The sequence below is a fragment of the Nannobrachium achirus genome, assembly GCF_963921795.1.
Source record: "Nannobrachium achirus genome assembly, chromosome: 17".
NCBI lineage: Eukaryota > Metazoa > Chordata > Actinopteri > Myctophiformes > Myctophidae > Nannobrachium > Nannobrachium achirus.
The window spans coordinates 52,976,253-52,991,542 of record NC_137824.1 but is presented as its reverse complement, the minus strand read 5'-3'; the positions used below and the strand labels follow the sequence as shown (position 1 = coordinate 52,991,542).

The following is a 15,290-nucleotide window of genomic DNA, read 5'->3' as shown; positions in this document are numbered from 1 at the left end:
GCAATTATTTTAGGTAATCGCAATCATTTTGCATAATCGTCATAATCGTTTCTATGTTGAGAAATGTTAATGTAGTTACAAACACTTTCAAAAAGTTGTGGAAATAGCAGATCTACAAGCTCACAACGTGTCACAATGCAACGCGTTGTAGCTTGTAGATTGGCTATTTCCACTATCAATGTTATTTTTTGAAGTAACATTTTCAAATATATCAGAAATTTCTTTTTATATTTAGGTTATGTGTCATATCTATGTGTCAAAGCCTACAAGCCAAACAGAAATGTAATTGTCAACGACAAATACACAATTAAATCGTTAATCGCAATTATTTGAGTGACACTTAAAGGAGTCATCCAGACCAAAACACATATAGGGTTAAATCTGTCTTTTATCATACCCCTTTATACCTGCTTTATTCCATTTTTTTCATAGCTGCCCCTGTTGCTAGATTTCGGCAGCCCCTGTTGCTAGATTTCGTGGGCCCTCTCATAACTAACAGAGTGTATAGCCTTTATACTAGTGCGGTTATTTCTTCAGCTTCAAAGTTAGTATTTTTTTATTGGATTGTGTTTACACAACGTCCTGAGACCAACCAAACCGCTGTTTTGACCTCACAGGCACCCTTACTTGTCAAACCGACCCCTCCCTCCCCTCCCTTTCTAGCCTCTCCTCTCCCTGCTCTGGTGCAGAGCAGAAGCCGTTTGACAAGTAAGGGTGCCTGTGAGGTCAAAACAGCGGTTTGGTTGGTCTCAGGACGTTGTGTAAACACAATCCAATAAAAATACTAACTTTGAAGCTGAAGAAATAACCGCACTAGTATAAAGGCTATACACTCTGTTAGTTATGAGAGGGCCCGCAAAATCTAGCAACAGGGGCAGCCGAAATCTAGCAAAAGGGGCAGCTATGAAAAAAATCGACTAAAGCAGGTATAAAGGGGTATGATAAAAGACAGATGTAACCCTATATGTGTTTTGGTCTGGATGACTCCTTTAATCGTCATGTAAAATGTCATAATCGTGACAGCCCTAGATGGATTGACAGATCGACGGATCTATGAATAGGTGATCGCTGGAGGATTCAATCTCCTCTTCTGTCCTCTCCTCTTGTCCAGGTATGCTATGCGCTTGAAGAACTTTGCCAGTCATTCAGCCACTGTTCCCGAGAAGAAACTAGCGGTGCTGTGGTGAGTTGCTGTGTGTGTGTGTGTGTGTGTGTGTGTGTGCGTGTGCGTGCGTGCGTGCGTGCGTGCGTGCGTGTTCCCCTTCTCTCTCTGTCCTCCTTTCCAGCTGGCTGTCTGACTCTAGTTGACAGTGATGTGTTGTTGCAGTCATTAAGCATCTCTATAGTCCACGAGTCAGTGTGTGCACAAATACGTGCAAACACACACTAACAAAATAAAGGCTTCTCCAGTGTGTGTGTGTGTGTGTGTGTGTGTGTGTGTGTGTGTGTGTGTGTGTGTGTGTGTGTGTGTGTGTGTTAGTCTGTGGTTTGTAATGTATTTTTACAGTACCAGACGTTCACACACAGTGGCCTCCCATAAGTCAAGTTTAAAGGAGTAGTTCACCCCCAAAATGACTTTCTTTCTATTGATTACTCACAACATGGAGACTTGAGTTCAATAATATTTTTATTTTTTTCTCGCATTCACAAGACAAAAATTTGATTACAATAAAATACATTTACCTCCATTGATTCCGGATGGGGACCGAAATGCATTTGCGTCCCCATCCGGAAACAATGGGCATAAATGTACTAACATTTTTTGTCTTAGGAATGCATCCATCCATCCATCCATCCATCTTCAACCGCTTATCCGGAATCGGGTCGCGGGGGTAACAGTTCCAACTGAGACTTCCAGATTTCCTTATCCCGAGCAACTTCCTCCACTCCACAAATACAAAAAGAAAATATATTATTGAACTCAAGTCTCCGTGGCGTGAGTAATCAATAGAAACAAGTCATTTTGGGGGTGAACTACTCCTTTAATATAGGATAGCTGGTTTTGTCCTAGCAAAAAAATAGCCGATCTACAAGCACACAACATGTGAGCTCTTGGATCTGCTAGTTTCACTTAGTGTGCCACTCTTGTATGATCATTAGGTAGATCAGTGGTTCTCAAAGTGGATCCCATGGACTCTGTGGGTTCCTTTACGGAGGTCTAAATTGACCCATATACAAGTCTGTAACTCACGGGTTCATTTGGTTCCATTTGTACACTGTCAGAGTTACGGGAAGACCTTAAAATTTGAAAGTTTGAGAAACACTGTAGTAGATCATTAATTTATACAAAAATACATAAAAAAAAGTTGGAATATGGAGACTGACTGAAAACAAAATTTACTGTAGACTAACTGACAATTATTATTATTTTTTTAAAAATCTGTGAACGTGATTTTTGTATTCATGCTGTTCATCTTCTTCCCTAATGGTTATGTTCCCATAGCAACCGATGCCTGTCTCTACTGTACCTACGGATGTTCCAGCTGAAGAAAGACCACGCTGTCAAATACTCACGATCTCTCATGGACTACTTTAAGGTGCACACACACGCACACGCACGCACGCACACACACGCACGCACGCACACACACACACACACACACACACACACACACACACACACACACACACACACACACACGCACGCACACTAGGGATGGGACGATATGGACATTTCATATCACGATTAATGTGACAAAAGATATCGCGATTTACGATATTATCATGATGATCAAAATCCATTATCCTGGGGTGGAACATTTGCCAAAAAATAGCAGATCTACAAGCTCACAACTTGTTGTGTGAGCTTGTAGATCTGCTATTTTTTGGCAAAGAAATTTGATAGAGAGTGAAAAAAAGACTATCAAGTACGTATATTATAAGTACCTTTTACCAAATCCTATAGAGGGTTAAGTGGTACGGGATATGCAGCCCGGCAAATAAAAGGTGAATTTATCCCAGTGCATGACAAAGGACGATATCACGATAAATTAAATGTTTTTTATCACGATAAACGATAATATCGCTTATCGTCCCATCCCTAACTCACACACAGAGTTCACTGACTTTCCTTTCTTTCCTTGTCTTGTCCCTCCTGGCCTCCTTTGTGTACTCTATCTCTTTATCTGTAGTCCGTAAAAAACCTATAAAGCCAATTACCAGCCCTTAAACATAATCTGTATTCATTTGCATGGCGCCTGCGCATTAATTTTGCATGGAGTTTATAGAATGTGCTCGCTCTCTTTTCATTTTAATGCGCTAATTAGCCCCATCAATCAAGCCAGTGGGTTGTGTGGGGATTTAATGTGCTTGTTTTGATTAATTCCGTTTAGTTTAATTAATTACATAGTATGTCATTATAAGAGTGAGCTGTTTGCAATGGTAGAGAATTGCTTTTTCGGGGACTTAGGTGTGCGTGCGTGCGTGCGTGCGTGCGTGCGTGCGTGCGTGCGAGCATGCGTGCACACGCTTGCATTGCTATACTTGTGAGGGTCAAATATCCCCACAAGTGTTGTAGCATTTGAGAAATAGACCTTGTGAAGGTCCTCCTCACAAGTGAAATGGTTGTTTTATGGTTTATTTATTTTAAATAGCTGTGCATTGTGGTGCTATGTGAACAACTATTAGGTTAAGTTATCTAGCCTGGGTGCCAGCCGGCCTGTTCGCTCCGTTCCACGATTTGTCATGTCTCTCCGCATCACAGTCTGTTGACTCGTATTTCTGAACGTCCGCTGTGACGTAGGCGACATCGTTGCTGATTGGATGTTGTAGGGAATCAGAGTAGGGTTAGGGTAGCTACGTCGCCAGCCAGCCAATACACACTGGTGTATTTGTCCTGACCCGCACCACCGACCAATCGGAAGCCGCGGTTGTGTTCCAGCCGCTTTCTATGTCCCACCTCCCCTTGGGGATACAAGGCTTTCCAGACTGTGATGCGGAGAGAGAAAACAAATCTCTGAACGGAGCGAACAGGCTGGCACCCAGGCTATAAATGATCTGTGTGTGCAATGTTTTTAGAAATCAACTTAAAGTGCAATATGCCGATGGGAGGTATGGTGATAAGAACAATGTGATGACTCTGTGGTGCATGTTACGACCCGCACAGATGTTTCCTCCCTAGTCTCAGTAAAAATATGTCTACGGCCCCCTTCTGTGACACACGCGGAACTGCCTCTCACATGAGCGGACCGCTCGCTAATTATTGTATTAGGATTAAGGTGAGGTTTAGGCATAGTTTTTGTCGCCCCTAGCGAGGCAGACCACTCGGCCTGTTTGGTGAGAACAGACTACTGTAGTTGGTTAGACAAAACGAATACAACCAGGGGCGTCAAATGGGTATGGCAGGCGTATGTAGCTGCCATACCCTGCAGGTCCAGGGGGGAAAATAAAAGTTACTTTAAATTATAAATCCACGAATGTCTCTTTGTCTATCTGTGCTGGTTATTATGTTGTTAAATTACAGTACAATAACTACAAATGAAAATGTAACTTATATTCTCCACACTTATATTCTCTTATATTCTCCCAATCTTGACAGAATGGTATATTCCCAGGTTCCGCTGGTCAGCTGCACAGGTGCAATGCATTATTGTTAATTGTGGCACGTTTACTAACATACCAAGTTTAGCTGTACTTGAACAACCGTTCCAGGCTGCCAGCCCGAGAAACCGTAAAAACAAATGACAAAACCTGGTTTTTCGTGCACGCCCTGTGGGTGTGCGCATGAGGACTCCCGTCTTTGCCATACCCAAGCTTTTGCTGAACTGAGGCCACTGGTTCGTCTCTGGCTATAGCCGACTCAGTGCGATTCGAGTTATGTACCGATAGGCACAGCATCGTAAATTACACGCAGTGTAATTACCTAGCACTGTGACAGAACCACAGTCACTCTTTCAACAGACTTCTGTTTGTGGTTCTAGAACTCAGCCAAGAACTCCCACCAAGCACCTTCACCATGGAGAAACAATGGAAAGTAAGTATACACACACGCACGCACGCACGCACGCACGCACGCACGCGCACACACACACACACACACACACACACACACACACACACACACACACACACACACACACACTCACACTCACACACACACACAAATAAATAAACAAATATGTGTAGCAGATGCCAGAAGCATAATCTCTTCCTCAGCCGATGGGGGGATTCCTATTTGGCTGGTTACACATGCAAACAGAATCTGTCCCTCATATTGACCAACTTAACTCATTTACTACCAATCACATCTTTCCCACATCTTTTTTTCAAAGGCCCACACCACCATCTTTTCCCATCTTAAAAAGAATGTTTACACTAGATGGCGCTATTTGCTAACATATGAGTCACCCGTTTATTCTCAGACACAAAGAAATCCAGGAGATCATGTGATCACGTAATATTTGATCCGCTGTTCACTTCTTCTGTTTATTCCATTTGGATCAAGAGCCTGTATCTCGAGTCCATTTTTGCCCAGACATGCTATATTCAACGGCCCATAACTAGAGAACGGATCGGTCGAAATGAAAAAAATCGCGGAAGCACAGAGAAAACCTCTGTGTTTAGCAACGATCAATCGTACTGGAAATAAATATTCGGTGACTACTCGGGAAAAACGAAAACAGAAAATGAACAGCAGAATGTGTTTATTTTTAAATGGCCGAATTCTATGTACCTGTACCATACGTAGGGCTGGAGTGGTTTGAGTGTTTCATAATAATCATGAAAATCTACAAAGTAACTAGTAACTACAGTGTCCATACAATTGTAGTGGGGTAAAAGTACAACATTTCCCTCTGAGATTAAAAGTATTGAAAATTGGAAACACTCAAGTAAAGTACAAATAACTAAAGTGTATTTACGTACAGCACTTAGTTACTTTACACCACTGGTTCTCAACCTGTGGGTCGGTCCCCAAATTATAGATCTACATGCTCACAACGCCTCGTGTTGCGAGGCGTTGTGAGCATGTAGATCTGCTATTTTCACAATAGAACCGTGTTATTCACGTTATTCCTGGCCCCCGCCCCCGGCTTCCTGTTCATATCCTGAAAGAGGCGGAGGCTGAAAAAGCTGGCCCGAAAAACATCATTTGGTTTCCTGTTGTCCTTGCATTAAAGTGTCAGTAGTTGGCGTTCTGGGCTCTGGGCTCTGAATTAATAAGCAATTTGTGTCTTTAAAAAAAATTGTATAGTTGCTTATTGGGCTTACTTTCTAATATTTTTTTAAACCAGTGGTTCCCAAATCTTTTCATATCAAAGACCCCAGATTAAAGGGGTACTGTCACCTAAAGGGGTACTGTCACTTTAAAAAGTCATCTTAAAAATACAAGTTAATATTTTTATGAGCATTGTGGGAATGCGCAATTATAAGCCAATCAAATTAATTGACTGTACTTAGACTACTTACTGTACTGGTCAGCTGTTGTTGGGGGGCGAGGGGCAGATTACACTGTGACATGAGTTTCAGACTGTTTCAGAGCGTTTTCAGAGAGACCACGTGATCTACTGTATCATACTATTATAATTTCCCTGACCGCCCTGTGTGCACTGCTCTGTGTCTTCCAGGCTAAGCAGTGCACCCTCCCCTCTCTGCCTCAGCCCCTCCCCTGCGGGCAGTGGAGGTGCAGGCGGCGGCTCGGGGAGCGGCCCGGCGGCGGCAGCGACGGCGGTGTCGGGCAGCGTGGCCATCCCTCAGCGCATCCACCACATGGCCGCCAGCCACGTCAACATCACCAACAACATCCTGAGGAGCTATGAGCACTGGGAGACCGCAGAGAGACTGGCCGCCGAAAGCACGGGTAAACATGAACATTCATTCGTTCATTCATGAATTAACTCACGCACACGCACGCACGCACGCACGCACGCACGCACGCACGCACACGCACACACACACACACACACACACACACACACAGGGCTGTCACGATTATGGCATTTTACATGACAATTAATTGTCACTCAAATAATTGCGATTAACGATTTAATTGTTTTTGTCTTTGACAATTACATTTCTGTTTGGCTTGTAGGCTTGGAAAGTTGCACATGGCAATTATGACACATAACTTAAATATACAAAGGAATTGCTGACATAATTGACAACTTTATACTTAAAAAAGAACATTGATAGTGGAAATAGCCGATCTACAAGCTTGTAGATCTGCCATTTCCACTACTTTTTAAAAGTGTTTGAATATATATATGATACTAGTGTACTGATGGGCCACATGGGCCACATGGGACGCTTTTTCCTCAGCGTTTTGCCATAGCGAAACGTGTGTGTGTAGCATAGCCTGTACATCCTAGACTAAAATCCTAGTCTGAAGACATTATGCAAGCACGACCACCGCTCACTTTGCATTGGGTGTGATTTATATATATATATATTGTTTATTTATTTTTCATCATTTCTTCTCTTCCTGTTGGTTAGTCATGGCTGCCAGTTCCCACCTGATGTCATGTGTTAGTTCTGACTGCTCCAGGTTGTACTGAATAACTGCTAGCTTGCATAACGTCTTGAGTCTAGGAATCAAGTCCAAAATGTACAGTTCATCAGGTGTTGATTCTCCTCCAAAGAAGATGATACGATCTCTCACCATGCAACAGCACATAAAACTCATCCCTGAACACAGGCCTGTTCCCTTGGGCTGAACCTTCATCCAGCAGAAGGTTTCTGGATTGTATTTCCACAGATCATTGAGGTCCTGGCCAGAGTATCGGCCACCAAATATGTACAGTTTTCCATTGTAGGCAAAGGCTGAATGACCCCAGCGTTGTTCTGGAAGGTGCTTTGCAGAAGGTGTGCTCAGCCAACAGTTGGTCTCTGTGTCAAACACTCTGATGTTGCTCCGCTGGTCCCCCCAGCCCCCGAACACAAACATCTTTGCCCCGATGATGGTGGCAGAATGACCTGATGAAACAGGAGGTGGAGTGCCACTGGTTGTAATTAAAGACCAGAGCATTGTGATGGTGTCCAACTTGTAGATGTCATTGTGCCTATCCCATTTGTTGTTGTATCCTCCGTGGATATACATGACCTTCCCCAAGACACAGGCTGAGTGGTAGCTCCTCTCCTCTGGAACTGGACCTGAAACCCTGGGATTGAACCATGTGTTACTGTCGATATCAAATGCATAAAGCACATTGCAGCAATCCTGTGCGGAAGCACACTCTCCTCCCCAGATGTAGGTGATATCCTCTATCAACACAGCTGTGTGGCCACGGCGCCTGGAGGGAACCTCAAGGTGACGCTCTCCTCTTCCCGTTGTCACTGGAGGCAACGTCATCCAGCGCAAAGACACTGTGTTGAAGATGTACACATCCATCTGACCGCTGTCTATCATGTTTTTGTACCCTCCAAAGTAGTACAGCTTGTTGTCAACGGCAACAGCAGCTTGACGATAGGATCCATTTGGTGTTCCCTTGAGATGAACGGTCCAGTGAAACATTTCAAACTCCTGCAGCACTGTGAATTAAAGTGGATTAAACCAATGTTATTCTGTAAAACAATGCTGTTCTTTTGAGTGTGCGATCACTCATATGGAAAGAGCAACACAAACCTCATGGAAGGTTTTGCCAATCAGTGAAGCCGATGCCTATTGTTCTCCCAGATATGGTAATTGCTATGGTAACTTGAGTTACCTGATCCCCATAGAAGATTTGAGAACTTTCAAAAATTGTTTTTGGTTTTCTTCTAGAGAGCTTTGAGCTCAAAACATGGCACACTGTGATGTGTTGAGAGCTTGAAGATCGGATAGGAATTTAAATGGACCCCTGGAACCCCTGAAGGACCCCTGGAGGTTTCTAGACACCACTTTGACAACTGGATCTCCATATGGGTCATATCAAAATGCCTATATATGGGCGTATCGTTCAGATTGATGGTTCTTGACGACTGCTGATTACACTTCCTGTGTTATCCTTTCAGCATATAGCTTACTGTACTGTTAACAATATTCTTAAAGATGTGGTGCCATAATGTTTCCTTTTCTGTTTTGTAGTAACTAGCCTACAGCCCCCTGCGGGGGCCTGGCCCCTTTGTGTGTGTGCCTGTTAGTCCCCCTTGGTGTGAAGCAGACAGACCGTGATGTTGCTTTCTCTGGAAGTGCCCCCGGAACTGCGCCCCTCCCCCTCACTCCATGTCTGCTTGCAGGCAGTTCGGATTGTTGACGCCCATTTGTGATGTAATTCGCATCACAGGACAAAGCCGCCAACAGGCCAAAATTTGGGAAAATATTGTAAACATTTGGGGATTATGAGAAGTAGAGACACATCTGAAGGTGATAAAGTTGATGTTGGGCAAGGTGAATGCGTTATTGATTTTTGTATTATGTTTTTTAGACCATTGAACAACTGCTGAACGTGGAGTTAGAGATGGAAACTTAAACACACATTTTTTGGGGTGATTCTAATTAGGTTGTGGGATATTATATTTCTCAACATGGAAACATAGGCGGACTTTGCCATTTGCCCTAGGGGGGGCAGTCTTGAGCAACATGCCAATTGTCAACCCCTCAACACTAAGTTATCACACTGTCCAAGATACACTACACCACTATGATACCCAAGTACCTGTCAAAATACTTTATAAACATTAAGGATGTCCATAATTACAACACCAGAGGCAGCGCCACAGATCACTTTCAACCCAGAGTCAAAACCAACAAAGGGTCAAACTCTTTTTTCTGCTATACCACCAAAATGTGGAAAGCCTTACCGAAGGCCACAAAGGAGTGTGGATCACTAGCATCCTTTAAAATTGCCCTGAAAAACCACTTACAGGCAGCAGCCGTTCGCAACTGGTAAAAAAGAATCTAGCCCAACCCTACCCTCCCCTGCCCCTTCTTTGTATATACTGTTTGTTTTGACTTACTGTCTTCTATTTTGTTTTTCTTTACATATCTACTGCATAGTACTGTGTTCTATTTGTCTGTCATTCAATGTTATATGAGATACTTCAATGGTTTCCAGTGGAAATAAGCTTAGTCTTTTCATGGATCTCCTTTTAGTAGACCTTGTACCAGTGAACTGTACCGTCATGAAACTGTACCTTTTCCTATGCAAACTTCTAATAAAGTCTTCAATCAATCAATCAATCCAACTACTGTTTTTCATTGTGTCCACCAGACCACTAGTGTACCAAATAAAACACAAGTACAATTATGTGTGGTTAGAGCAGTGTCATTTTACAAATTGTGTTCATTATTAACTCATTTTGTGCCCGCGATTTTCGGTCGCAATGATGTCCAGAGTGCCTCCCGCAGGCTCCGTCCACTTGCACTCTCTTATTTTGAAGGCCCAGAAGTGCACCGCGTGATCACTTCCGGTCTGACGTCATCGGGTCGTGCGCCGGAACCGATCGTTGTTTACGTGGTGCCATGCTGGATTGCGTTGGAGCTTTTATACATGTGTTATATAAGCGAGCATCTGCCTCCATCTTCGCTTCTAAAGTGTAGTTTTGAGATAATGGACATTAAAGATGAGATCCCCCGTCCACCTCAATGTTATGGGATGACTATTGTGTGCTCGTGGAGCCGTGATGATGACAAATCAGCGCGGATTTTCGTCTCCGGACATCCGGCCATTCTACTCGGTAATGTACTCAACGTTACAGTAATTTATTACTTTTCGCGCGACATCACGCATTCGGCACTGTAAGTACTCGAGTACTTATCGCGTGACATCACGCAAACGGCACAGAATGAGTTAAGTAAAATAGCTACTTTCATTATTGGTACCACAGTTGCAGCTTACAAGAAATGCCAATAAGAATAAACCATTTGATAAGCTCAGCTATAATTTCTAAATGTCTACAAAACATTTTGTTTGATGCAGGACAATAATTATTGTAATTTAATTGCGACCGTTAGGGAGCAGTTTAGTATCAAAACCTCCACCGGCCGTCCGTCGGTCGGTCGGTCGGTCGGTCGGTCGGTCACACGTCACACGTCACACCTTTGCCCTGCTCATATCTCCGCATCAGTATGACATCACACCACATGTGTACACAAACCTTTGTGTACGTTGCTGTGGCAACAGTCTGTTGTTGCTGGTCTGTTAGTGTACGTTAGCAACCACCTTAGCAACCATGGTTTTACCCTAGCAACCAACTGTTTACCCTAGCAACCAACTGTTTACCATAGCAACCATGTTTTTTTACCCTAGTAAGGTACTTGATCTTATGAGTGTATGTTTGCAAGTGGGCGGTTATATAGTCCCCTGATGATGTCATCATTATGCCCATATTTAGTGGTATGGCGAGGTCAGCTGTACCCAAATATGGAGTCCATGCAGCAGTGGTAACCATAACAACCAGGGCTCTCTCAAACATATTGAGAAACCATGACGACCCTCTGTAAACAAATGTGGATCAAACAAGTGTGGTCACTGATGATGACGTGCTCTGACATCACTCTGTGACATCACAAGCTCATGGGGTAACTGGGTTCATTATATCTTTATCCTGTCAAGCAGAAACCTTGTATCTCCATTTTTCTTGTCCCTTTTATGCCCATATATGGAGATCCCTGATGTCAACAGTATATATGCCCATATATGGGCATGCCCCCTTTTGTGCCCATATATATGGAGCTGACTGTCGTTGTGCCTTTTATGCCCATATGGAGATCTCTGTATATGTCGGTTCTTGTCTCTTTTATGGCCATATATGGAGATCCCTGATGTCATCAGTATATGCCTATATATGGGCATGCCCCCTTTTGTACCCATATATGGAGCTGACTGATTTGTTTGCGGGTGGTGGGCGGACTCTTGACATGATGTCACCATGACTCAGCCATAACAATACTGTATAAGCCTTATATGGTTATAGCCTGGTGTTGCTCATACTAATTCCTCGCTGCGTGTCCACTACCAACAGGGGGTGGTGTTGTGCAGTCTGGTTTATTAACCAGGCTAATATGGTTATAGCTGAGTCATGGTGACATGAGCGTGACAGGAACTCCTGGAGTTCCCATTTCAGCTATGCCCAAATATGGATGGTGTTGTCTAACCTCAATGTCATCAGTATATGCCCATGCCCATATATGGGCATATACTGCTTATGAGCCGATGAGTTGTGTCAGAGTCGAGATCCTGCTTGCATCTAATCTGTCGGTAGATAATGCCGGTCTTATATAAGGGTCATTTGTGTACGGTGTGATGTCATACTGATGTCAGCAGTGTGATGTCATACTGATGTCAGCAGCTATGTCTCTATATATGGAGTTATATGTTGTTCGTGTCCAAATATGGGGCTTGTGAGGTCAGACTTAGTGAGATTCGTCGGTTATATTTGTGGAGATAAGCGACCAACGGTCGCTTATCTCCCGATTAGGGAGTCTTACTGGTTTATTTTAAAGTTATACCATGTAACTTTTTTTATAAAACAAATCTTAAAATTGTCCTGTTAAATCGCTAAAGTTTTAGAACACCCACTCCGTTATTTTCAGCTTCTAAAGCCTTCACTTTATATGTTTTCTATGATCCAGCGCGGCACCGAGTGCCGCGCTGCGAGCTTGTAGATCTGCTATTTTTGAAAAATTGTGAAAATTAGAATTTTGACCCGATTCTATAAGTGTCTTTTGAATCCTTCGAAGGTTTTCTTTTTAAAACCTATGTTTCTATGTCAGCAATCTGGCCAGCCATCGTCAAAGAAAAGGTCCTTTTCACTTGAACTGGAGCTCAGTTAGACTGTTCTTGAGAGACTACTATGTCAGTGGTTCTCAAACCTTTTCATGTGAAGGACCCCCAAAATTATGTGTATTTGGCCACCGACCCCCATTTGTGGATGTATGACTTGTATAAATGTATGCTTGCTACTGTGAGTTGACCAAATAAACTAAACTAAACTAAAACTCTCTCTATCTCTCTCTCTCTCTCTCTCTCTCTCTCTCTATCTCTCTCTCTCTCTCTCTCTCTCTATCTCTCTCTCTCTCTCTCTCTCTCTCTCTCTCTCTCTCTCTCCCTCTCTCTCCAGAGTTCTTCCAGGAGCTGGACTCGGTGATGGAGCAGTTGACGCAGCAGAGCAGCATGACGGAGCTGGTCCAGTACATTAGACAGGGACTGCACTGGCTCCGGATAGAGGCCCATGTGCCATAGGGGAGATGGAACACTAAAAGTGACTGGGAACCTGGAAAACTTGAACCTGGGACCACAAGTTGGGGCTGGAGCCTGGAGGTACGCTAGATCAGTGGTTCTCAACCTGTGGGTCGGGACCCCCAGGGGGGTCCCCAAATTATTTTGGGGGGTCCCCAGATGATTGGCTTAATGTGAAACATTGTTTTCTCACTCAGCAGTAAACAAACCAACATAACGTTTAAATGTATAGAGGGTATATCTGCACATTTCTAAAGTGACAATTTAACACATCGGGTGCCCACGTGGTGTCTACGCGTCAATCTCTTTGATCTTTACGAGTGCCCAACGACGCGTTTGACGCGTTGTACAGTAAACTATACTGTACTGTAGCTACTGCACTTGGCTACCGCGGTGATGAAACAACTCCATTTCCCAACATGCAGCGCGCAATTTCCCAACATGCAGCGCGCAATTATTTCACCCGGACGTGCTGTGTGGCTCGTTGACTTCCTGTTTACCGGCTGCACAAAAGTGCTGTTTTCTCCGGATTCCCTTCCTTTTTTCATTTTTTTCTCAAAACGGCAGCCTCTTCTACATGCCGTAACACAAACACTGTGGCTTAGAAATGATAAAAAACGGTCCTGACTGAAAGAAAAGATTTTCGCGAAATAAACAGGACATACTCGGATTACATTTACTCGGATTACTTTTCTCGCCAGTACTCTCGCCGGTAAGTAAAATGACGCGTTGCCATGGGCACCAGCAAATTAGACGTCAGAGATCACGTGGGCATCCGATGTGTTAAGGACCTTTTAATACCTCTAAAATGACAAATAAAAAATTGGCCAAATTGTGAAATATTATAGGCAGAAATTGTGAAAATAGCCGATCTACATGCTCACAAACGCGAGGCATGCGAGGCGTTGTGAGCATGTAGATCTGCTGTTTTCACAATAGAACCGTGTTATACAAAATGTAATGCCTAAAATCTTAATGCTCGTCAGAGTGGGAGGGGGTCCCCAGTTAAAATATGATTATTTTGGGGGTCGCGGCCTGAAAAGGTTGAGAACCACTGGGCTAGATATGGGCTTGGAACCTGTGATGAGACCCCCCCAACCAAGGGGATAGGATTGAATTCGCACAGAAACTGCCTCTGAGATTTCCCACATTGGGCCACTGCCCCGTAATCACACCCTTATCAACCAGGAAGACACTCCGAGGTTAACGGTATAAGTACGTTAATGTTTCAGACAAACAGTGGTGTAAAGTAACTATGTACATTTACTTAAGTACTGTACTTAAGTACACTTTTGAAGTATTTGTACTTTACTTGAGTATTTCCAATGTCCAATACTTTTATTTATACTCCACTTACTTCTCAGATCCAAATATTGCACTTTTACTCCACTACAATTATTTGAAAACTTTAGTTACTAGTTACTTTGCAGACATAAATTATAATATTATAAAACATAAATAGCCCTATTTCATACCTAGGATGTTTGAAGATAGCCGATCTACAAGCTCACAGTGCATCGAGACGCGTTGTGAGCTTGTAGATCTGCTATTTTCAAACGTTTTGTACTTTTACTTTTGGTACTTTAAGTAGATGCCAATACTTTCATACTTTTACTCTAGTACATTTTGAATTCTGGACTTTTACTTGTAACGGAGTACATCTACAGTACAGTATTGATACTTTTACTTAAGTAAAACATGTGAGTACTTTTTCCACCACTGCAGACAAACGTCATAATAAAAACATGTTCTCTTTTGGTGGTCCTAAAACTCACCTGTGATAAGCAGCAGGATTATTAGTTTTGATAGCTAAATAATTAGTTTTGGAAAGCTCACCTGCTTGTAGCAAGACGTTTGGAGTGGGCGTTCGACCGAGTACCATGGCAATCAACTCTCAAACTAACTAATAAAATATGTTGAATGAATTGAGGATTAAAAAGTGACACTGTAGCACATGAACCTCTATTTTAGTGCACTATGACTGGATTTGAAGTTCTCCGAACGCGATAAGAAATCTCAGAACGGTACCACACTGGCTATGGAGACTCAACTCTGAGAATATACTGTAATGCGCAAATACAGTATACTAAATATAGATCTATGCTGAGGGTTATTCCGTTGTTCCTTTCATAGCACTGCTTTGTACCATCTGTGGCCAGTTTTCCCAACTCTCCAAACGTGGCCTGGAAAATACTG

The 15,290-nt window shown here is 43.1% G+C and overlaps 1 protein-coding gene across 1 annotated transcript in view; it reads left to right on the top strand.

Annotated features, from left to right (window-relative positions):
* The window catches only part of aff2 (AF4/FMR2 family, member 2), a gene marked incomplete at both ends in the record, with an annotated part of 187,605 nt that extends 174,508 nt beyond the window's left edge, over positions 1 to 13,097 (top strand). Inside the window, 5 exons of the mRNA XM_080746805.1 lie at positions 1,112 to 1,183; positions 2,444 to 2,537; positions 4,920 to 4,972; positions 6,564 to 6,796; positions 12,976 to 13,097. Coding sequence (XP_080602931.1) covers positions 1,112 to 1,183; positions 2,444 to 2,537; positions 4,920 to 4,972; positions 6,564 to 6,796; positions 12,976 to 13,097 — 574 coding nt within the window. The remainder of the gene's footprint in view (positions 1 to 1,111; positions 1,184 to 2,443; positions 2,538 to 4,919; positions 4,973 to 6,563; positions 6,797 to 12,975) is intronic.
* Between the last annotated feature and the right edge of the window lie 2,193 nt (positions 13,098 to 15,290).